At 39.1% G+C, this 25744-nt stretch overlaps 1 protein-coding gene across 3 annotated transcripts in view; it reads left to right on the forward strand.

Annotated features, from left to right (window-relative positions):
• Window positions 1–5121: 5121 nt before the first annotated feature.
• Window positions 5122–25744, forward strand: part of LOC106075168 (bone morphogenetic protein 3-like) — a 48244-nt gene continuing 27621 nt past the window's right edge. Inside the window, exons 1-3 of one of the 3 annotated variants that reach the window (XM_056020230.1) lie at window positions 5122–5253; window positions 6141–7055; window positions 18633–19672. In XM_056020230.1, the coding sequence (XP_055876205.1) occupies window positions 6263–7055; window positions 18633–19672 (1833 nt within the window). In that variant the 5' untranslated portion in view covers window positions 5122–5253; window positions 6141–6262. The other 2 variants (XM_056020228.1, XM_056020229.1) reach the window with 2 other exon arrangements.

Consider the following 25744-nt stretch of genomic DNA (forward strand, 5'->3'; position numbering starts at 1 on the left):
GAGAGATGTTTTTTTCTTCATTTCATTGAATTGTCAAGTTTGATAATATAATCCCCGGCAAATCTGTTCATCACAGTAGCTCTGTCTCTACTATGACTCTATGTTTACTAGTCTAACTCTGTCTCTACTACGAAAATAGTGGCACATGAATTTCACATGAATTATTTGTCGCCTTAGATATGGAAAGGCAGGTTTTCAATAGCGTAATTTTATTTTTTCGCTGTTTCTTCTTTTTTTTTTTTCATTTCCTGTCGGGCCACCAAATTCACCTCCAACTTTCCAATAATCACGGTAATCTATTTATTGTAGTTCTATGTTCTTACTGAAAAGTATCGTGAGGTCACTTAATAGAGAGCTGTGAAATTCGACCCTCCAAACCAACGAATACGCTATCTTCATTGACTAGTAATCTAAACGCACTAAACAAAGTAAACAATGTATTACATTCTCTTCGACTATTTCTTTATTTACATGTTTATCTTTTAAAGACAATTCTGTACTAAAGATTTTTAACAGGTCTATGCTTTGAAAATATTTTCCAAATAATCTAGAGATATTCAAATGTTGCTGATAGTTGTTGAGAATACAAACTTGGAGATCACTGTCCTAGGGAGCTCGTGCAACAATTGTCAAGGGTTTGTTGTCAAAGAGAAGAGTTCTGATATAATACAAAAGTTTTGTTTTTATTTTCATAGGAAAGACATTTAAAGAAAATGTCTTCAATCACAATAATAATCGCCATTTATAAGACATTGCTCTTCTCAAAGATAGTATTCTTACAATGCTTCAATGAAATAGAGACGAAAGGTGCAAATCGTACATGAGTGTGTGTTTGTGTGTGTGTGTGTGCGCACACGCGTGTGCTTGCTTGTGTGTGTGTAGATTTTGCCAATTCTCCCTGCTACGCCTCTGCGTGTTCCCATTTCAGAATCCTCTGAACAGACTTATTGTATTATTGAAAGCTCCCAGTTGGTGTCTGAGAAAGAATGGTCCGTCTGAGTGTCAGTTGCTGGCAGATGAGAATCAATCTCATTAGCTTACTTGGCACTGTGTCACACGACGGAGCCTATTAGCCCAACGACTACTACTGTCGTTATTGACATTGAGTCGACGGAGTTACCAACCCTTCTTTTGACGACTTTACTTTTTGTTCCTGTCATGTTATCAACAGGCATGGATAAACATGGCGACGTTGAGCACGTGTTTACAGACGAAGCACAATCCTCGTTTTCAGATAAAGGATTGATTACTTATTAAAAACAAAGCTTTTCATAGTCCTAGGGGATCAAGTATTGGGGATTTTCATAAATGGCGGAAACATTTGACATGCCCAGCTTCTTGGTGTCTCCGGTGTACAAAACACAGAAAGTGTGACGATAAGTGAAGTTTTGTTTTAACTCTTTCTCTCCGTAATTATTTGTCCACGATTCGACGGAATTATTTAGTTTGCTCATTACTATTCCACTACCCTGTTATGATTAAGCTTCAATAACATTTTAGTTTGTTATCAGAAAATGTTGTGTTTGGTCTAGAATTAAAGGGAAATGCATGCTCTTTTGGTATAACACAAAGTAAAGCTTATAAAATTAGACATTAATTTAATTAAGGAGGTCAAATCAACGATGGTATCGTCAATAAGGAGAGAGAGAGTTAAAAGGTATATGATGATTTTTATGCACTTTGTAGCACTGCAGATTCAAATTTGCTAGGCCTAGTGTTTAGAACTTTAGATGATAGACCATGTATAGACTATATATTTTTCTGTTTTATTAAATTCTTGTTATTTTCTATAGTCAAGTTTCATATTAACTGTTCTATGATTTATGGTTTCAGCTTGGATTGCTAAAGATTGAGAAAACAATACACGGTACTATACAGCCATACCGCACTGTTCAAAACTGCTTTACGGTTGATTGTACTTTAAGTTTAACCAATATCCCTCTATAGGGAGGACGCGTACTTCAAAGCTAAAAATGTCTGTCATGCCGGTGAAAATATTGACACAAGCAGCGCCTGGATGTGGATAAGAGAGCCCCCGACGTTTGCCTGACATATTTGATACTAGATGGCTTTTAAAATGTAGTTTGTGTGGGAGACGGGAGGGGAGGGGGTGGCAGCATGTATACAAACACAATGTTACTCGTCTTTGATACCGCTGTGGCCCTCTTCTGTGTTGGAGTTTCTGGACATTGGGAAGTGTGGATAGATTAAGATGAAAACTGAGGAGTTGGAGCTTTGAGAAGTAACCAACGCAGAGATTTTAGAGTAGCACTGACAGACAAGGTAGCAGCTTGATGTCACAGACAAGGTAGCAGCTTGATGTCACAGACAAGGTAGCAGCTTGATGAGGGAAACAATACTTGGCTGCCAAACCGAAATGTTCGACTCATTGCCCCTATTGCCCCTATGGCCCATATTGCCTTCTTTCTCATGACTTATCTACCTTTGCAGCTTGTGCCTTGTTAACTGCATCAAAGGTCAACAGGAAACTCACCCAACAGTGGCGAGATGACTGTTATATCGAAGATATGAGCAATAAAGACGAGAGAAGATAGCCAGCAGAAATGAACAAAAAAATGAACAAGTCAAATGAGTTCTATTTGGGGATTTTCACCATCAACTCAATGGAACTTCAATGTTGCCAACAAAATGTAAAAAAAAAACAACAACAAAATTTGGCACAAACGTAAAAGCTTTGAAAATGTGTTTCTTCAGGGCTAAAAATGCATAAAAAGATTGTATGCTTAAAAAAAGACAAAGCTTATTAATGCTTCTTTTATTATCGACACCGAATACACCACAAATCTAACATATTTTTTGTTCGCCATGGATGAAAGTTTCAACTATTATTATGTGATCTGCACCTTTTGTGCATTGTTGACAGAGTCTCGTTCTTGTAACAATGTTTATTGCAGATTTTCGTATATGGCGGGAAAGCTATCAATTGCAAGCTTTCGGTGTATCCGGGGTACAAACTAGAGGAAGTGTTAATAAGTTATGTTTTTAAAAAGTGAAATAGATGCATAATTACATTTTTTAACACTGCAGAATTTTTGCTTAAGCTCTTCCGTTTGTAACTCATATTTAGTTGGCAACTGTGAAGTTCAATCTAGCGCCCTTGACATTGTTTAGTTTGTCGTGAATGTCGAGACCATAGACTTAGATCTACTACTAGACTGGAAACCGGAAATAAATTCTTACCCGCGACTGATCGTGAACATTGTATAGAAAGTTGGATCAAGGCGTTGTTTTGTAAAGTAGGTCAAAGAAGTCAAGTTGTTGTTGTTTTGTCAAGTACTTCAAAGAAGTAAAGCCTTTTTTTTTTCAACCCTAACCTATGTAACATATAATTTTATTTTTTAGATCTAGATCTAGTAATTGATTATCAAAAATACACAAAAAATCACAATTTAGTGTTGCATTCAGTCTTTTGATAAAGAAGATTATGTATGTAAAAATTACAAAATAATAATTATGAGACAAGAATAGGCCTACTCTTATTTTTGATGTTCATTTACTAGATCTAGATCTAAAAATTAAATTATATGTTACATAGGTTAGGGTTTCTAAAAAGTTTTCACGACATTTTTTGTAGTGTTAAAAAGTCTCCATGTCCAGTCTAGATATAGTATATATAAGTCTATGGTCGAGACATTAATTAGCGAAGGATCCAATGAGCATAAGAAGGTTAGATGAACATTTGCTAGGATCTAAAAACAATATTAAAAAATATTTTTTTATAGCTGGAATAGTTTACAAGGCTTCACCTTAAACTTCACATATCCCTTACTCTGTTTAAACGTTGGGGCACCACACAAGATCCGTTGACCGTCTTTCTCCATTCCTCTCTTTCATTTGGGATAGAATTTCATTCAGTGACAGGCCTCTCCATTCTTTTATGTTGTCTTCCCTTCGCTTTCCCTGTCTGCCTCTTCTTCTTTTTCCTAGAATTGTTCCCCAAAGGAAGGTCTTCGCAAGCCATGAAGACCTTGTGATGTGGCCAAAGTTTTCACATTGGTTAGCAGGTCATCGTGGGATCAAATTGCTGTATTAATCATGTCCTTTATATTTTATTTGTGATGCGGTCTTTGTAAGGGACACTTAGGATCTTTCTGCAGCATCTTAGTTCCATTGCTAGGATCCTCTTCTCCAAGATTCGCAAGCCAGGGGCGTAGCTAGTCATATGCGAGTCGTACGGGCCGCACGAGACATCAATTGATGATGGGTATCAAACTAAAAGTAAAAACAACACATTGTACATACATGAACAAAGACAAACTACTGTAATTGAAATGTTCGCTACCATTGACAAAAACGAATTTCGTCTAGAGCGAACTATGCCTCAACGGTTTGTCGCAGTTTCTTCAGAAGTCTTTAACATCTGAAACAAGGACATGTTTGAAATCTTGGGTTTTGTAATTATATATATATATATCGGCTAGACGATTCATTTTCTAATATTGTCTTTATTTGCATATTTCTGACAAGTGCGGTAACTGTGGCTATATGTGATAAAACAATTGATAGATTTACAAGCAAGAAAGCACGAAACATTTATTTGAAGAATCTTTTTATTAAATTGATTTTTTTTTGTTGCCGATGAGCACTACTTTAGCAAGGAATACATATACGTTCAGAAAAAGAAAAAAACAAACTGTTTTCGCTATTTTATTTCGTTCTGTATTATTAGGGAGGGGGCATTATGAGGAGCTGCGCACATATACCCTAGTTACGCCACTGTCGCAAGCGTATAATAATGTGGCCATGACCAGTGAGCCCATTAATCTGATTTCAGTGTCGAGGGTTATTCCTTTGTCTTTCCAGATTGTATATTAGAGTTTTGCAAGTGCTGCTATATATATATAGCTCTATACCCATAAAAGGGCGGAGCTGTCACAGACTCCATTTGAAAGTCTCTCCTAATGATCAGTGTCATGATCAAACTTTTTTCTTTAATTTACCGTACCTGTTGAAGAAGAAAGATGTTAAGTCTTCTCTGTGGGTGGCTCTGCTTATGTTGCATCATACACTGTCAAGCAGTTTGATGCACGTAAACATAGACGCGAGCGCGCAAGCACAAAGCTTAAAATGTAACTTTTGAGGGTTTCATTCTGCTCGAGGAGGACGGGTGCAGCAAACGAGAGGTTGTACGGAGCTTAACTCTCGGCAGAAAGAACAGGAGAGAAGGAGAAGGGGCTGAGAGAGGGGAGAATTGACTTGACATCCAGATATGACTCTCAAATATAAAGAAAGGTAAACAAACTTTTTTTTTATAGCGACGGTAAAATAGCGTCTCACTGGTGGAACCTCCCGGTCGCCGGTGGTCGAACGTGAAAGAGAGCCAGGCTAGCTACCTTGGCGCTCGTTATATCGTGCCGTACGCTGCGGGGATTGAACCGACTTTCGAGTGGAACTTTTTTTTTTCTATGTTGTCGTTTTTTTCCCCACTCTCTCCCCGTCTCTCTCTCTCTCTCTCCGTCTCTCTTGAGTTCACATCTTGGTAGAACATTGCTTTTTATATTAAACCTAACTAGTTTTATTCGTTAATGGATTTGTGTGTGTGCAAGTTACGGCCCCTGAAAACTTAGAGGGGCTTAATAACTGTATTAACGTTTGTGTTACTCAAAATCAACAATTCTAAAGCAACAAAAAAAAGTGTTTCTTTGGAGCCAACTTCTTATACAATTAAAAGGAGGATTTATTTTCCCAATTCATTTGCAAGGAATGTTGCAGGGCTTCTATTCTTGGATACTGAAGGAATCGTCTAACAGTGCGCTATGGTTTGATGAATTGAAGTTCTCGTTCATTCATCAGTATGCTCATAGATAAAATCAAAGTGATTGATATCCATTTCTGCTGGTAAAACATTTTCTAATAAGTTGAATTAATAGTAATAGCAGTTAGTTCATTTTTTAATATGCATGAGTACATAAGTTTGGGAGTTTTAAAATCTTAGATTATTATATATAAACACTAGATTCATACAAATTAGATGATCACGGTAAATAACTGTGGAGTTTTGTAGAGTTATCTATCGTACAAATGCGTAAATTACGTCCACGCTTACTTATTCAGTTATGAAATTGTGAAAAAGTTTATAATAAGAATCTTTATTTTCTCATGTTTGTTTTGTTGGCCAGAGTTCTGAAGAATATAACATCGGGTGTCGCCCTTGAAACCTGAATGCTGTAAGTCATGTCATGATATTAAAGACATTTTTACTTCTACACTACCTCACTTGAAGTACGCCTCTGACCTGACAATGGAAAGATTCAGGTACCATGCGCTTGTTTACTGTCTACTTCTGTTGGGTCCACCTTTGATGGGATATAGTGACGCCTCTGTAAGCCCTGGTTTGGGTGATCCGCCAGGCGACCTTCGAGATAAGTCTGGCGCTGTTTCCTCTTCTGAAGCAAACATTCAAAGCTACGATATCAGCCCGCAGTTTTCGGACTTGCCAGTGGAAATCGAAGAGGGTTCAACTTTAAATATTTCACGCAATGTTGTCTCAAAGGAGAGTGCTTTAAATAGTACGAAAACCAAAACGAGTTTAACTTTGCATTCGATCGGATCTGCTGGACTTTCTTCAGCCATCTCCAAATCAGAACACTATCTCCCCGATAATAAGCCTTCGTCTAAGAAAATTGACATTTTCAAACAAACTGCAAAGGAGTTTCTGTCTAAATCTGACACAGAAGAAGAAGAAGGCGTTCACGAGGCTGACTATGACGTCAGCCCGGATCTAATGTTAGGATTCGGAGAAGTGTCTGACCACAAAGATGATAAACCATTCAAACCGAAAACGAGGAAGAAGCCCGCATTCAGCCGCATCGAGCGCAACAGAAACCTGATGCTCCATGAGGCTGTCCGGAACTTGCTGGGGTTCTCTGACCAACACTACCTTCGCCGTCCTAGAGGTCGCATGTTGCCGGATGCTACCAAGGAGAAGAGACTTCCGGAGTACGTAAAAGATCTGTACCGGAGGTTCCAATCCGGCGAGATGACGGCTGGGCTAGTTCACGGGAATACCATCAGGAGCATTCACACCAAGCGTGGTAAGAGCATTTTTAACTTTTTTTCAGTTAACACTTACCTAGCTCTCCTTCGTTCTCATTGGGTATGGAAACATTGAATGTTGCAAAGTCCTAGATCTGAGACAAAAAGTAAATTGAAGTGGTCAAATAAAAAAAACTAAAATACCCATTGGTCTCAAAAGCTATGTTCCCTAGAGTTTAGGAGGGTACTTAAGGGGCCAGTGACTCGATCAGGTCATCTGATATGCAACTTTGAGGAACTTAGCTGCCATTCACGTGGTAGCACCTAACAGGATGGGGACGACCTAGATCAATTCCCAATAAAGTATTTGAAGCAAAACAAAAAAAGTTTAATATGAATTTAGTTTTGTTTCCTAATTGGAAATCAATCATATAGAGCCGAACCTTTGATATTTTATTGTACGCCATTCTATAATATTTCTCGATATATGGAAATAAAATCAAAAGGCTTCTTTTAAATTAGTAATTTGGGGCTTAAATATTTATCATTTGTTTTAAATAAAACATCTTAAATAAAATATAGAAAAAGGTCTCTATCATTCACTTAATTACTATTCCTTGTAGCATAACTACAACCTAATGTTTGTCTGATTAATTAATTTAAAAAAAAAACACTTTTCACCATGAATAAGTTTGAAAGTCGTTAGGTGATGACTTGAAAGGACAAAGTCTAACCATAAGTAATACAACTCTTAGAGCTGGCATGACGCCGTGATTAGCTCCCTTGGAGCGATGCTGTCGTCTCGTGCGTGGGTATGTGGCAAGGAGGGGCGGAGGGGCGCTGTACTCTCACTTCAAAGAGACAAGTGACGCGAGCCGCTTGAGCGGCCACACAGATAGGCCGGCCTGGAAGTGAGCACCTTCGGGTATCTCAGGATTGACGCAGCGTGAGCTGTCGACGATCTCCCGTCCTGTTCTAAAGCTTGTTCCGTTTTGATGAGAATCTCCGCTAACGTAATTTAGGAAGAAGCTTGTTTGTTATACAGCGACCCGTCTTGAGGAGAACCTTTCCAGGGGCGCCCATGATTTGTCGTGTGGAGACAGTAAGGTTAGACTCAGTGGGTACATTCACTTAAACTTCATTTCAAAGTCTCCAGTTCAGTCTATGAAGCTGATATATAATAAGATCTCATAAATATAGATTCGTACCAATAAAAGCATTAAGCACATTACATTGATGACGTACGTTGTGAGGACGTTTTCAGAACCATTATATGACTTCAACTTCAATAAATATGTATATAACAAAGACCATTTCAATAACACAATTAAAAAAAAAAAAACTAACAAGGTTACAAAGAAAGTTCGCATAAGTACACGGACTCAAAATCGGCCTCCAAAGTGGTCCAAAAGGCAGGTTTCAATTTTTTCAGAAGAATATAAATGAAATTCTATCAAAAGCAAATGACAGAGAAGAATGGAGAAAGAAGGTTGACAGATCCTGTGTGGTGCCCCAAAGGTCAAGCAGACCAAGGGATAGGTGAAAGTAAATGTGAAGTTAGATGTGAACCTGGCCTAACTGATGTCTTATAATGAGTATCTAATTCTAATTGATCTAATTGTTTTGTAAAGGGTTAGTCTCTTATTCAAAGCCTCAAGAAAAAAACATTTCCGTAAAAAAAATAACTCCTTTAGTTTTGTGTTGCATGATTTGTAAAATGCACTGCAGTTCACTCGATAATATGAAAAACTACTTATTAATTGTTGTTTTAAATTATGTCCTGCTTTTCTGCATAGTAAATAGATTTTTTCTCTTTAAAAAAAAATAACTTTTTTTTTGTAAATGTAATATTTAGTATGACAGAACTTACATAACTTAAATTGTAAAAAAAATATTTTTAGACCAAATATCTAAAACCATTTGCATAAATTTGTTTAAAAAGTAGTGGGTATGTGTTTCCTAACTAAAAAAGTCTCCTATGTTTGTTACTATTAATAGTGAATAGTTGTAAAAATGGTGTATTTTTATGAAAAAACTGCTTGCATAATTGATTTTAAAAATTAGAGTTTTCGCTTTTAGAAAAGAAAAAAGTAGCCGTTGCATCGGAACTTTGAATGATCTAAAATATCATAATGTCCGATTTTCATTTTCTCTTCTAGTTTCTGAGCTCTAAACGGGACGGTCGGACAGACAGGCCACACAAAACTAATAGCGTAAAGTAACGAAAGCACGCTTACAAATGAAAATATAGTCATATGAGCCGACCCGCAGCGTAGCATACGCCGCTATTTAGTGACTGTGGGTGGTTGGGTGACGTAGATATATATATATATATATATATATATATATATATATATACAGAGAAGGTTACTTGTTCTCCCCCCCCCCCCTCTTTTTTTTTCTGAGCCGCTCTCTGTCGCCGCAAAAGTTACGTGGGGTAACTCTAGTCCGACTTCCAGAAATAAAAGAGTTATCTTTTCATGATTTTTTCATCGAGGGTTAGAGAGTCAGCTGAGTGCGTCTTGTCCCGCATGGTTGGGCGACGTAGAGAATTATATATATATATATATATTCTCGTCCAAATTCTTGAGGGAAGAGGAGAATGGTGCCCTAACTTTCCGGCCTCAGTGTTACGTGTGTCGAGGGGTAAATCGGCACACACAAAATAGTCGAGTCCAATGAAACCGTTCTGAGGACCTCGTTAGGGCCAGATGTGGCCCACGGGCCGTTGTTTTTGCGGCACTGATTACACAGAAAATAGAGCTGTAAACTATGGAATTTTTTCCACAAGCTAAATCAGATGAATATTTAAACTCCCAAATGTTTTTTTTGTTTCAAGCCCATCTACTTCTGTACACTAGAGCTTGTTTTTTTGTTTTTCAATGGCCCACACATCACTGCCTGAAATTCCTGAGATACGCTTATGCAATTCGCAAAGTTTGTTCTCCACATTGTAAAATCACAAAAAAAACAATATTTCTTTTTACTGTAAAGTGTTACTGCACAGATACACACACACACACACACAAACACAACACACACACGGGCACATGCATACACACATACACACGCAGACACGTGCACACTCCAACTCAAAATAATCTTGTAAGTAAATGTATGTCTTGTTCTCAACAAAGACTTCACCCAAGGGAGATAATTCATTTTGATTTGAAGTAAATATGCAAAAGAAAAAAAAAACATCACACTACAGCTTTATGAGTTATCTGTCTTGACTCCAGGTACATCGAAGCATCGCTAGGCTATCACACCTGTCTTCTGCTTGATCAGGTTATTTTTTTAATGTTCACCGAAGAAATGGCGGCACATGGATCTCATTGCAGAAGGGCTTAATGCTCACTAGCGGATCCAGAACTTTGGAGTGGGGGGGGGGGGCGATTTTTTTCCATACCCTAACCCTAACGCCAAGTAAACCCTAACCCTATGCATAAATGTGCGTACAACACACACCCACACACACCACACATCCCCACCCCCACCCCCAAACACACACATATATATGAGAATAAAAAAAGCAGCATTTCTCAACCTTCGTCGAAAAACAAAATAACTGGGGCAGCGCTATAAGGTTCCCAAGTGGGGTTCGACGACAAAAGCGTTTTCTTGCTTTTTTCACTGCAGAAACGCATTCTCCTGACATCTACAGCTGTTTATTCATCAAAGGATAATAATAATAATGAATAATGTTGTACTTGAAAAATATTCTAATATGAATTTATAGGTCCTAAATACATTGCAAATAAAACCGATTTGTTCCTTGAAAAGATAAGATACCCCACATATTTAGATTTTGGCTTTGAGGATCGCCGCCGAAAAAAAAAAATATTCGATAAATAGTATTCAGGAAAATGTATGTATAAATTGTGAGTTATAGTCCCAAATTTATTTAAGTAGAAAAATATCAGATATCAAATATCAGAAAAGGCGACTAAGAAGATATTAGTTTAGAACTCATCTCAATCATGAATCTTTTACTGAAAAATTTCGTTTGAATTCTAACTTTTCCAATGCAAAGTCTTTCTTAAAATAATTATGATAAATTCATGTGAAAATACAAAAACTTTGTCTGGAAATGGGAATGGCGGTAGAGTGAAAACGATTAATCCTCGCTCCTTTAATAATTTCTGCTAAAGATTGCATTTAGCATTAAAGAATAGGTATGGGGCGACTCGATATAAGAATTTAATTTATAGTATATATAAATTATATTAGTGACAGATTTTTTAAATTTTGTAATTTCTTAACTATAATACAAAAAGAAAAAGTATTGATTTGTCCGATGGGGGAAATGCGATTGCATGTATCGCCCCTCCCACCTGGTACAACCCTTTTCCATTTAAATTTACTAATGATATCATTTGAGATTAGAGTGTGGTACGACATAATATACAATGGGTCACATATCAATACGTAGTTTATATTATATAGATATTTAAGTAATTTTGTTCACAAACTATGATTTTCCACAAAAATAGGACCGCCCCCCCAGCACTCAGAGGGCTAGAGTGGGGAGGGCAGTACATGCAATTGCCCTCCCCCCTACCCCACCGAATCGGCCAAAATACCTGAAAGGGAGCGACGTAATATAAAATGTATATATTAATTCAACTAATTTTGTTCACAAACTATGATTTCTTCATAAAAACGGACCGCCCCCCCCCCCCACTCAAAGGGTTTAGGTAGAGTGGGTAGTAGAGGTATTCGCCCCCCACCCCCTTCAATTGGCATACAGGGAAAGACATAATATAAAGATCGGTTAAAATATCAATAACAATTTTAATCATATAGATATTTAATTGATTCTGTTAGCAAGCTGTGATTTCTAAAAATAAATTGGACCGCCCCCCACTCGAAAGTGTATTGGGGGGGCGGGATTGATACCATGGCCCCGTCCCGACCCCACCAAAACGGCCAACATACTAGAGGGGGGAGCAAAATAATCTAAAAATAGGTTAAAATATAAATAATTAGTATATATTTTTAACATAAGTAATAAATTCGTATACAAATTGTGTGAATTCTATAATAAAATTCGCCGGCCCCCCCCCCTCGGATCCGCCAGTGTTAATGCTACCAAGTATAAGCGTAACAACGGGGCCTAACTCTAAACGGTGTATCGTGTTCGTCACATGCAAGCCATTGTTGAATTCAATAAATAGAAGAAAATAGTTGATCACTCACAATTTATCATCAACTCATTTTGTACTCACTCATCGCAGCAGAAAACATTATTTTTATCATTTTGGCTTCCCTTGAATAAAAAAACAACAACTAGAATTCACCACACACTAGGAGAGAAAGAGGGATAGAGACACAGAGAAAGAGGGAGAGAGAGAGAGAGAGAGAGAGAGAGGGAATTTAAAATGCATGGAGAATCTTATCAGCTTAATTTTTTTTTTTTTTTTTTTTTTTTTGCTTTGGGGATTTGCGTACGATTATTTTTATATTATATTTTCCTTAAGATTTGAACGAAATATTTTAAAACCCTTTGGCCTATCTAAGACTTCTACCACCTGGAAGCAGGGAATGTTGTGGGGGTTGGGGAGTAGGAATCTAAATGTCAATGCATTAAAACGGCCTGAAGTATCCTCTCTCGACTCTTTTATGCGAAAAATCACGCATAGCTGCTTGCTTGTCTATTGCCAAACAATCCGTGCTCCACGGTATTACTTAAAGAATCACCTACCACTGCTTACAGACTTCACCAAAAATGTAAGAATAATTAGATAGCCATATTGTGAAATTAATGTTGGGGATTTATCCCACTAAACAATAATATAAGAACATTGAAAAGAGAAATAAATAGTCAAAATAAACAATGTCAAGCACGCCATATTAATGGACCACTGTTACCAATTAAGCAATAACAATTATTTTGCACTAGAAGCTAAAGAACTGAGAAACGCGATTCAACAATACTTACAACTTACAACTGTATCAACACACTTCGTGTCTCAATATTTCCGTCAGCTGTGCACCTTATACTGCCTCCATGTAAGAAAATATCCAAAAGAAGCTTATTTCATTTTTTAAATACTTACACGCAGGGCCGGATTTGAAGGTGTGAAGCCCTGGAGCAACGAAGAAGCGGAAGCCCCTTATTATTATCCGAATTTAAAAAAAAACAACACGTTTGTGCTCCTTGACACAATTCGTTAATGATGGCGCCTCTCCTTACCCTGCTCTCGGAGAGCCCGGACCTAAATAAAAATCTTACATGAAAAAAAACAACAACATTGAAGAATACTGCAACGAATTTTTTAAATATTAAATGTAAAAAAAAATAATTTAAAAAACAAAAACCAAGAAATGATCATCGACTTTCATAAAGAAAAGAAGGAAAATGAACTTGTTTCTGTAGATGGAGGACATATTGAAATTGTCTAAACTTTTAAATACCTTGACACTGTCATAGATCTTAAATTGAATTTTACTGCCAATACTGATTATATCACTAAAAGGGGCAACAAATATTATGATTACGATGAAAAATGTCATCCCTTACTATTAGCGAAAAATCCTTGTTTGAACATTAAAAATAAAAATAAACTGCAGGATACAATAAGATTAAAGTAAAAGTACAGTTCCCACTTCAGACCTTGCGACCTATAGGGAAAATGATGGTTAAGATCATCTGTTTCTTTGGCCAATGATGTTAAGATCATCTGTTTCTTTGGCCAATGATGTTAAGATCATCTGTTTCTTTGGCCAATGATGTTAAGATCATCTGTTTCTTTGGCCAATGATGTTAAGATCATCTGTTTCTTTGGCCAACGGTAAACAAGCAGGGTCGGCACAACGAGCAACCGCATTTACTTTCCCCCAACTAAAATCAGGTACCCATTAAATCCCGAAATTCAAAATCCCAGGCTTTACCGGGAACTGAACCCAGGACTCCAGGTTCTGAAGCCAAGCGCTTAACCACTCAGCCACCTCACCCCAAGATTTAAATACCGTATGACTTTTTTTATTTAGTTATCATATGTTTTTTTTATACATTCATGTCAACACTCGCCACCCCCCAACCCTTAGGACCTAAAACATACATTTAGACATAAGTCTTCGTTCTTCCGCCACCCCCCAACCCTTAGGGCCTAAAACATACATTTAGACATAAGTCTTCGTTCTTCTGCCACCCCCCGACCCTTAGGGCCTAAAACATACATTTAGACATAAGTCTTCGTTCTTCCGCCACCCCCCAACCCTTAGGACCTAAAACATACATTTAGACCTAAGTCTTCGTTCTTCCGCCACCCCCCAACCCTTAGGACCTAAAACATACATTTAGACCTAAGTCTTCGTTCTTCCGCCACCCCCCAACCCTTAGGGCCTAAAACATACATTTAGACATAAGTCTTCGTTCTTCCGCCACCCCCCAACCCTTAGGACCTAAAACATACATTTAGACCTAAGTCTTCGTTCTTCCGCCACCCCCCAACCCTTAGGACCTAAAACATACATTTAGACCTAAGTCTTCGTTCTTCCGCCACCCCCCAACCCTTAGGACCTAAAACATACATTTAGACCTAAGTCTTCGTTCTTCCGCCACCCCCCAACCCTTAGGGCCTAAAACATACATTTAGACATAAGTCTTCGTTCTTCCGCCACCCCCCAACCCTTAGGGCCTAAAACATACATTTAGACATAAGTCTTCGTTCTTCCGCCACCCCCCAACCCTTAGGGCCTAAAACATACATTTAGACATAAGTCTTCGTTCTTCCGCCACCCCCCAACCCTTAGGGCCTAAAACATACATTTAGACATAAGTCTTCGTTCTTCCGCCACCCCCCAACCCTTAGGGCCTAAAACATACATTTAGACATAAGTCTTCGTTCTTCCGCCACCCCCCAACCCTTAGGGCCTAAAACATACATTTAGACATAAGTCTTCGTTCTTCCGCCACCCCCCAACCCTTAGGGCCTAAAACATACATTTAGACCTAAGTCTTCGTTCTTCCGCCACCCCCCAACCCTTAGGGCCTAAAACATACATTTAGACCTAAGTCTTCGTTCTTCCGCCACCCCCCAACCCTTAGGACCTAAAACATACATTTAGACCTAAGTCTTCGTTCTTCCGCCACCCCCCAACCCTTAGGGCCTAAAACATACATTTAGACCTAAGTCTTCGTTCTTCCGCCACCCCCCAACCCTTAGGGCCTAAAACATACATTTAGACATAAGTCTTCGTTCTTCCGCCACCCCCCAACCCTTAGGGCCTAAAACATACATTTAGACCTAAGTCTTCGTTCTTCCGCCACCCCCAACCCTTAGGGCCTAAAACATACATTTAGACCTAAGTCTTCGTTCTTCCGCCACCCCCCAACCCTTAGGACCTAAAACATACATTTAGACATAAGTCTTCGTTCTTCCGCCACCCCCCAACCCTTAGGACCTAAAACATACATTTAGACCTAAGTCTTCGTTCTTCCGCCACCCCCCAACCCTTAGGACCTAAAACATACATTTAGACCTAAGTCTTCGTTCTTCCGCCACCCCCCAACCCTTAGGACCTAAAACATACATTTAGACCTAAGTCTTCGTTCTTCCGCCACCCCCCAACCCTTAGGACCTAAAACATACATTTAGACCTAAGTCTTCGTTCTTCCGCCACCCCCCAACCCTTAGGACCTAAAACATACATTTAGACCTAAGTCTTCGTTCTTCCGCCACCCCCCAACCCTTAGGACCTAAAACATACATTTAGACCTAAGTCTTCGTTCTTCCGCCACCCCCCAACCCTTAGGACCTAAAACATACATTTAGACCTAAGTCTTCGTTCTTCCGCCACCCCCCAACCCTTAGGACCTAAAACATACATTTAGACCTAAGTCTTCGTTCTTCCGCCACCCCCCAACCCTTAGGACCTAAAACATACATTTAGACCTAAGTCTTCGTTCTTCCGCCACCCCCCAACCCTTAGGACCTAAAACATACATTTAGACCTAAGTCTTCGTTCTTCCGCCACCCCCCAACCCTTAGGACCTAAAACATACATTTAGACCTAAGTCTTCGTTCTTCCGCCACCCCCCAACCCTTAGGACCTAAAACATACATTTAGACCTAAGTCTTCGTTCTTCCGCCACCCCCCAACCCTTAGGACCTAAAACATACATTTAGACCTAAGTCTTCGTTCTTCCGCCACCCCCCAACCCTTAGGACCTAAAACATACATTTAGACCTAAGTCTTCGTTCTTCCGCCACCCCCCAACCCTTAGGGCCTAAAACATACATTTAGACCTAAGTCTTCGTTCTTCATCCAATTTACGACTAGACTTGGATAGGTCCACCTCGTAAATTAACCCTTGACGATCTCCGCCGAGGCTCCGGCTCGTTGTTCTTGGAGCACTTCTGGTTTCAAAGTTTCCGTCAGCCGCCCTCCCCCTATATTGGCAATTTGAGGGCGGCAGACTTCATCCTACGGCCCCCAGAAAGACCAAACAACCAAGAGGACGCCAGCCAATGTGTACCAGACGACGTGGGGGGCTCCATTAATGATATAAAACTTTCTCTCTCGCGCCGCGGTATCACGTGGTGGGGTCCTTAGAGGAAGTACTTTTTTAAATAGTAGGACTACTTCAACAGTTTGTTGTTTTTTTTGGGAGGGGGGTGTAAGAGGGGGCATCCAAACAGCTATAGGCCTATATTTAGATTTGTGTTTCTACTACATTGACCATTATTAAACAGAGTTGTCATTAAACGGAAGTTTTGTTGTTGTTGTTTTATTATACGGAGTAAGAGATGTTAACACAAAGAGACTGAAATAAATCAACAAACAAAACAAGAATCAGTCGAACTGACAAAGTACATGACATAGATAGTCATATCGAGATTATGTTCACAATCGTTGCCCAAATAAAGTATGCATTGAATTTTTAGACATGGCCGTTTTTAGACATGAGCCGTTTTTAGACATGGGCCGTTTTTAGACATCCGTCGTTTTTAAAACAAAATTATAAGAACAATACTTGATTTTTAATTGATGTAAATCTTTTGGGGATTTTTAGATTCAAGTTATCTGTTCTTTGGTTACATTTTGATTTCAAGATGCATTTTACATGCATTAAAATACAATAAGGGAGAAACAGAGATGAGAGTAATTTGGAAACAGATGGGCTGGGGTAGGCCTATAATGGAACCTAAAAATAAAAAATAAAAAAATAAAAATAGAAAATAAAAAAACAAGAGAACGAAATTTTTATTTAAAAAAAAAGACTAAATCGACAATGTTAAGAACTCTTTATTGAAGACTCACTGTGCCAGCGAAAGAATTAAAAAATGCTGCTTTTAAAGATCTTCGAAATATGATTCTGTAGTGCGAACATTGCACATAAATTATAAGATCATAGTTATCTTTATAGTTTGTTTTCTCAACACGGGATACACCAGAGACTCCTATAATGAAAATCACACAAGGAATCGATATCACCCGCAACTCTAGCATATTTTTATAAACGACGTCTGCCAACATTCTTGTTCTGGTACTGAGTCTAGTAATGAAATTAATGATCTCATATTGTTTAATGCGAGGTTGTCAGTATGTTAATGAGGTGTGAATTGGTGTGCAGTCTTTTGTGTGAGTACGGATAGCATTTTTTGTTGTTGATATATTAGGAAGACCTTGCTAGAAAGAGATGTGAAATGTAGGCCTATGTTTGTCAGCCCAGGTAAATAACAGAGGCAAAGGCTTTACACATTTATACAAATTACACTTGACGGACTTTTTTTTATGGGGATTGTTTATTCTCCACTGTTTTAAAATGGGGCTTAAGACCCTAACAGTTAAGAGGTACAAGAATCTTAAGAGCCTTAAATACCAATCGTTGACCCCCTAGTAAGTATATTACCTTATTTATAGTTTTGTATTTTGAATTAATGTTATTGCGCCCTGTTTCTCTTTTTACCCCCTACCCCCTTTATTGTGTGTGTGTGTGTGTTTTGTTTAAGAAAGAGACCAACGTAGTTTGGCTAAGCACTCTTCTGTTGATCCCAAGGTTGTAGGTTTTAGTTGGGGGAAGGGGGGATAAAGGGGGTTTTAGCGTGAGGTCTGGATAGACCCTCAGCCAATTCACTAAGAGTAGTTTTGTCTTTGTTGACCAACGTAAAGGTGGTTGGTCGTTGTGTTGGCCCACAAGCAGGTAGGCCATCATGTGAATGGACCTGCCACACCTTCAGGATAGAACACTGTCCTATTGATGCCCTTTCCCGCCCGAACTAGGACTCTCAATGCGTCACTGTGGAGAATCCGTGGAAAGAGTATCACATATATTGTCTCCGAGAGTTAAAGAGATCAGTAGATCTCTATGAAGGTTACGAGGGACTACACCTTACGACCTGGTTTCTTGCCAGAGCACTACGTACAGGGTTAAGTCCTTTCTTCTCTGAAACAAATGGGAGTTCATTGCAGGTGCATGGACCATGGGACCCTGGAGCTTGATTACGGAAGGCCTTAGAGGTTTTATTGCTTATCTTGTTTAGACATTAAAAAAGCATATCAATAAAAAAAATTAGTATGCAATTTCATTCAAGTAAGAATAAGAAGACATCTCAGCTGAGAATGTTATAAAAACATTTCTAATTTCTATACTAAAACTGTACCTTAAATGTTTGATATTTCCTCAGGTGCAGTGGAAGGTGAGCCAATGTTTCTGTTCAACATGTCCGCTTTGAAACCTACTGAGAAACTCGTGAACGCTGAGATCCACTTGTACAGGCGCAGGCTGAAACCTTGGATCCGACGCCTCGAGTTGGATATCCTCTTACATCAGGTGGCGCCCCACTACATTAGCCAGGTGGGTAAAATCACCTTGAGGGACTCCGCCGCAGGCTGGCAGTGGTATGACGTCACCAGCGCCGTAAGAAGCTGCCTGGCGTCGGGCAAGCAGCCACAGCATTTATTTGGTCTCAGCTTTCGGAAGCAGCGCCCCAACGGCATTTCGAAACCTGTGCTGCTGAGGAAATTCGGCAAGCATCATTCCATGCCCTTTCTGGTGATCTACTCCAACGAAACGGAAGCAGTCAATTTCAGCCAACTTGATCTTCTGGCTGAGAGACTCAGCGTGGACGAGGAAGACGACGCTACTGGGGAAGACGATCTTGATGACTCGCTCTTTGATCTGTCCAACGACCTCAATGAGCTCGCTGCTAGCGAAGTGTGGGGCGCACAGCCACCCTTACAACCAGCACACGTACATCAGCACAATCCAAACGCCAAGAAATCAAATGAAAACTCAATTCACGAGCACCGCAAGAAAAGATCTCTTTTAACCAATGAAATCCCAGAAGATCCCGTGGATGTGGAAAAGCTTAAACTCAAGAAGAAAATTCCAAAAACTCACCCAGGAATTCTGCAATCTAGGCAGGACTACCGCGAGCAGTCCAGCAAGAATGGGCTAATTCCCTATCCAGAAAGCTACTTACAGAAGAAGAGAAAGAAGGCGAAGCTGCGCAAAAAGCCAAAGCAAAATGTTGACCAGCATGGCAAGCGTTTCCCCAAGGAGTGGGATGAAGTGCACGTGCCACACTTTGAAAAAACAAGGACCTGTGATAAGAAGAAATTGCTTGTCGACTTCGCTGACATCGGCTGGGCAGACTGGATTATATCGCCCAAGTCCTTCGAGGCTCATTACTGTGCTGGAGAGTGCCCGTTTCCTTTGACCAAGGTGAGCTACTGACTCCATTATTTGGTTATTCTTAGTATAAGGGGCTGTAAAGTATCAGAATGAGTGTGCGCTAAAAAAAATAAGTTAAAAATGCATGCACTTTACTACCTTCACCTATCCCTTAGTCTGTTGAACCGTTGGGGCACCACACGCGATCTTTTTCCATTCACTCAGGCATTTCTTTTCTTGGATGTTATCTTTCCATCGTTTTCTGTGTCTACCTCTTCTTCTCATTCACTACTATTCATTCACTACTGCTCATTCACTACTACTCATTCACTACTACTCATTCACTACTTCTGATTCACTACTACTCATTCACTACTTCTGATTCACTACTACTCATTCACTACTACTCATTCACTACTTCTGATTCACTACTACTCATTCACTACTTCTGATTCACTACTACTCATTCACTACTTCTGATTCACTACTACTCATTCACTACTTCTGATTCACTACTACTCATTCACTACTACTCATTCACTACTACTCATTCACTACTACTCATTCACTACTACTCATTCACTACTTCTGATTCACTACTACTCATTCACTACTTCTGATTCACTACTACTCATTCACTACTACTCATTCACTACTACTCATTCACTACTACTCATTCACTACTTCTGATTCACTACTACTCATTCACTACTTCTGATTCACTACTACTCATTCACTACTACTCATTCACTACTTCTGATTCACTACTACTCATTCACTACTTCTGATTCACTACTACTCATTCACTACTACTCATTCACTACTACTCATTCACTACTACTTTTAAGAAGACAAACATTGATATCATGACTGTATCACTTGTAGGAAGTCATTAGTGAATGGCGTGTAAGAACATTATTAGTTTTAAAAGGTATTACGTCATCGATATGTCTTTTTGTACAGGAACTGAACACATAACATTACTTGCTTTGTTGTTTTTTGTTGTTACTCTAAACCTTTGAGCTTCTGTGGATATGGGGGGGGGGGGGGGTAACATATTCTAAACTAGTCTAAACCTTCGAGTTTCTGTGGATATGGAGGGGGGGGGGTAACATATTCTAAACTAGTCTAAACCTTCGAGTTTCTGTGGATATGGGGGGGGGTAACATATTCTAAACTAGTCTAAACCTTCGAGTTTCTGTGGATATGGGGGGGGGGGGGTAACATATTCTAAACTAGTCTAAACCTTCGAGTTTCTGTGGATATGGGGGGGGGGGGGGGTAACATATTCTAAACTAGTCTAAACCTTCGAGTTTCTGTGGATATGGGGGGGGGGTATCATATTCTAAACTAGTCTAAACCTTCGAGTTTCTGTGGATATGGGGGGGGGGTAACATATTCTAAACTAGTCTAAACCTTCGAGTTTCTGTGGATATGGGGGGGGGGTACCATATTCTAAACTAGTCTAAACCTTCGAGTTTCTGTGGATATGGGGGGGGGGGGGTAACATATTCTAAACTAGTCTAAACCTTCGAGTTTCTGTGGATATGGGGGGGGGGGGGTAACATATTCTAAACTAGTCTAAACCTTCGAGTTTCTGTGGATATGGGGGGGGGGGGGTAACATATTCTAAACTAGTCTAAACCTTCGAGTTTCTGTGGATTTGGGGGGTGGGGGGGTACCATATTCTAAACTAGTCTAAACCTTCGAGTTTCTGTGGATATGGGGGGGGGGGGTTACCATATTCTAAACTAGTCTAAACCTTCGAGTTTCTGTGGATATGGGGGGGGGGGGGAACATATTCTAAACTAGTCTAAACCTTCGAGTTTCTGTGGATTTGGTTTGGTGGGGGGGGGGGTACCATATTCTAAACTAGTCTAAACCTTCGAGCTTCTGTGGATGGTGGGGTACCATATTCTTGAACCCAGGCCCACGGATACCTTGCACTGTCTTTTATTCCACATATCCATCTTTACCTGGCCCTTCTATTTACCTAGTATTCTGGGCATCTAGTTATCTAGTTTATTCTCTAGATGAGAGTTGCTTCTTCTATAATGATATTTATTTTTTATTTACAAGAGGGCGAGAAGAGAAAAACCTATGCACATACATTGCTTTGCATAATACAAAGGTGTGGGTGGTTTTATTGTATTTAGGGCGTATTAAAGGGCTGGTCACATATGGTGGGAACAGGAAGTGCTGGTCAAATTATTTTCAGTTAAATAATTATAGAAAGTTATTTGAATCAGCATTATTTTTTTAAAAAGTCATTATTACGCATTGAGCGTCAACTCAAGTGTACATTTGTGAAAGTAATCCACGAGTCTTTGTTTCAGTATAAACAAAAAAGCTTCTTCTTGTTTCATCTTTAGTGGAAGTCCGTTGAGTTCAAACCTTTCTCGTTTTAATATAGGCCTACACCTTCCCCCATTTGCCAACTGCTCGCGTTTATATACCTAGAACTCGATAGGACTTTGCGCACGCCTGTAAACGTCTCACACACCATTCGTTACATAAGTTCTGCGCATGCTCGTAAAATACGTTTATTCAAGAAATCAACACAATGTTCAATAGTCTGTTCAGGACATTGAGGAGGAATTTCAATCATGATTAAGTGTTCATAGTGTTGTAGAAAATAGAACTAGCCAAAAAAAAATCTTAAAAAAAACAACAACCTAACTTTATCTAAGGAAAAGTACTCCGCACTTACAAATATATCTCTCAATAATGTAGAAGGTATTTCCCTTTTCAACATCAAATAAAATAATTAATTACCAATAATTAATTCACTACTTGGTTTATTTTATTTTTTTATTGATTCATGTACTGTTAGGAGCTGTAAATTACCTTCTTACAATTTCAACTTGACCGAAAATGGGTGTAGGAGGAATAATGTATACAATTATACAAGGTGACCAAACCCTACATATTTAGCCAAATCTGTGAATACTGAAGGATTTATTTCCCTTGTTGGTATCAAACAAAATAAATAATTACCATAAATAATTAACAAATTGGTTAATTGTTGTTTTTTTTTATTGATTCGTGCATGGTTAACGCAAATATATAATTTTGCAAAGTTATAACTTGATACAAGAATGGGTGTGGTAGAAATAACGTGTACAAACTTTTACCAGACAAGCAACAGAGTGAGTTGATAGAAGCTTTTAAAAAACAAAATCATGCGTCTAAAAAAAAAAAGACACTTTTCAGAGCTCTAGATCTGCTATTTTAAACCACCATTAAGGAAAAAAAAGGGGGGGGGACATTGTGGTGTAAAAATATAAATAGCATAACACATTTCCCGTTTTATTTATCTCCCCTTTATCGCTTATGTTTATTATTAGTCTGTCACTCTAAAGAGAAACAAAAAAAAAAACCAAGAATAGGACTATTCATTTCTTGTGCATAGTTCCCCTTGCTTTTTCCTAGCATCCTATTTATCACACATAGAAATAGAAATCCTAACCTGAACAAAAAATGTTTATTGTTAGCAGATGGCCTTTCATTATTTTAGTGTTTTAGCATCTCTTCATTCATTGCGATGCTGCCTCTGGAAGAGCACAGCAAGCAGACGTTTTAAATAAAGATGATTAGATACGCTAGGGCACTCTACAGCGGTGTTATAAACCACAGTTTGTCACAGAATATCGTTTCACGCACCAACTTTATATCAAACAAAACTGTATGTGCAGATTTCCACTCTTCAAACAGTGCATAACAATGCACAAATGTCTACATATTATAAATGCATATAAATAATATTTCGTCTTCAGAGGTTCAGATTTCAGGTCAAAGACTAGGCCTACGATATATAATTTGATATCCGATGCAGACACACACGTGTGTGTGTGTGTTTAAATTCAGTTAGTCATGCTAATTTTGTGACTTAATGAAATTGCTTTGTGTTCAAACGTATTGCGTGATTGATCTAATTTTGTGAATCTAAACATAAGTCAAGTGACACAACATGTAAGCGTATGCCGGAGAACCGTGAAGTAATATCAAATGGAGCAAATTACTTTGGAAAAAGTAAAAAATAAAAATCAAAAGCTTTAATTGTAGAAAAAATTGTCAATATTCATCATTTTATGATCGTTTTATTTTTTAAGATGACCTAATTAAAATTTGATGCATTTGACATGCGCAAGTCATTCTAGTTCAAGGTGTATTCTCTTTCCGGTAAACAAAATGCGGAAGTAGTCATAGTGAAGTATTTTAATTGGAGAGTTTCCTCTTCAGTTCTTTAGCTGTATCAAAAATAGGAAGTAATGATTATCTATGTCAGTTAGAATCCTTAGGTCTTTGTTTAGAATGTTTACCGTCAAATTCGTGCACTTTTTAGCACTGTCAAATCAAATGTCTAAGCTCTGTCACTTGTAGCAAACTTATTGGCCCGCCTGGAAGGGCTAACAGTTTTCATCATGCTTGAGCAACGATCCAAATGATAATCATCAAACTCCATTCGAGTGAGGGCTTGAGAGGTTCAAATCCTCTCTTGCAAAAGCCCTGGACAGAAACCATGTTGTTTTCCATAGCGCATGTATGTCACTATACTAGTCTAAAATTAGTGGTTTCCCAGACCTGTGGAGATGGAGGTCAGTTTCCTCTTCCTCTCCGCGACGAGGGCATTTTGTGTCGAAGTTTGGCCTTAGACGTGCGAAATATCTAAATGATAGAAATGGAAACGTGGTTTGAGCATTAGGACAAGTCTAGAAAAGCCAGCGGAGTCTGAGAGCTAAAACAGGCAGCAGAGTCTGAGAGCTAAAACAGGCAGCAGAGTCTGGGAGGTCAAACAGGCAGCAGAGTCTGGGAGGTCAAACAGGCAGCAGAGTCTGAGAGCTAAAACAGGCAGCAGAGTCTGAGAGCTCAAACAGGCAGCGGAGTCTGGGATGTCAAACAGGCAGCGGAGTCTGGGAGGTCAAACAGGCAGCGGAGTCTGAGAGCTCAAACAGGCAGCAGAGTCTGAGAGTTAAAACAGGCAGCAGAGTCTGAGAGCTCAAACAGGCAGCGGAGTCTGGGAGGTCAAACAGGCAGCGGAGTCTGGGAGGTCAAACAGGCAGCGGAGTCTGAGAGCTCAAACAGGCAGCGGAGTCTGTGAGCTCAAACAGGCAGCGGAGTCTGAGAACTCAAACAGGCAGTGGAGTCTGAGAGCTCAAAGAGGCGCCATGACCGGTAGTCTGCGTGATGAAAAAAAAGTATAGTTATTGTCACAGATAAAACATTTTATTATTAAATCTTAAGCTTAATCGTATAATTTTAGTGTCATCTGAATTCCCCAAGCACTAACTAGTCAAATTATTTCGTAAGCTGTTTAAACAAATGTACAAGAAATTTCACAATATTCTAAATGCAGACAAAGGCAACGTTTTTTAAAAAGTGTGTTCTATTATCGTAGACTTAGGCTGACAGAGAAATTAAACAACATCATGTCTCATGCCACAACAGAATGAGTTGATAATGGGCTGTACCCTAGTGAGGGGAGACAGCTCTGTCTGGTGTCAGGTCATTATCGTGTCATATTTAGTCCGTAATTAACGGTCTGCTGCCTTATCAGGACTTTCTGTCAGAGGCGCCAACTCGAGGTTTAAAAAAGGAAACGGGACGTTAAAATGACCAGTGTCTGTATGTTGGGGGGGGGGGGGGTGCTGACCTTAGTGTGACACCGTGGGTAAAAATTGTAAAAAAAAAATTTAAAAAAATTATTGACCTCAGATAAATTGATAAAGATAATTAATTTGTATTTTTTTCACCGAGATAGTAACTATTCAACCATGTTTGGCTGTGTTAGTAACTATTCAACCATGTTGGACTGTGTTAGTAACTATTCAACCATGTTTGGGCTGTGTTTCCTATAGGTCAGTGTTTCCCAAACTGTGTTTCCTATAGGTCAGTGTTTCCCAAACTGTGTTTCCTATAGGTCAGTGTTTCCCAAACTGTGTTTCCTATAGGTCAGTGTTTCCCAAACTGTGTTTCCTATAGGTCAGTGTTTCCCAAACTGTGTTTCCTATAGGTCAGTGTTTCCCAAACTGTGTTTCCTATAGGTCAGTGTTTCCCAAACTGTGTTTCCTATAGGTCAGTGTTTCCCAAACTGTGTTTCCTATAGGTCAGTGTTTCCCAAAC

This window comes from Biomphalaria glabrata, chromosome 2, assembly GCF_947242115.1.
Source record: "Biomphalaria glabrata chromosome 2, xgBioGlab47.1, whole genome shotgun sequence".
Lineage (NCBI taxonomy): Eukaryota > Metazoa > Mollusca > Gastropoda > Planorbidae > Biomphalaria > Biomphalaria glabrata.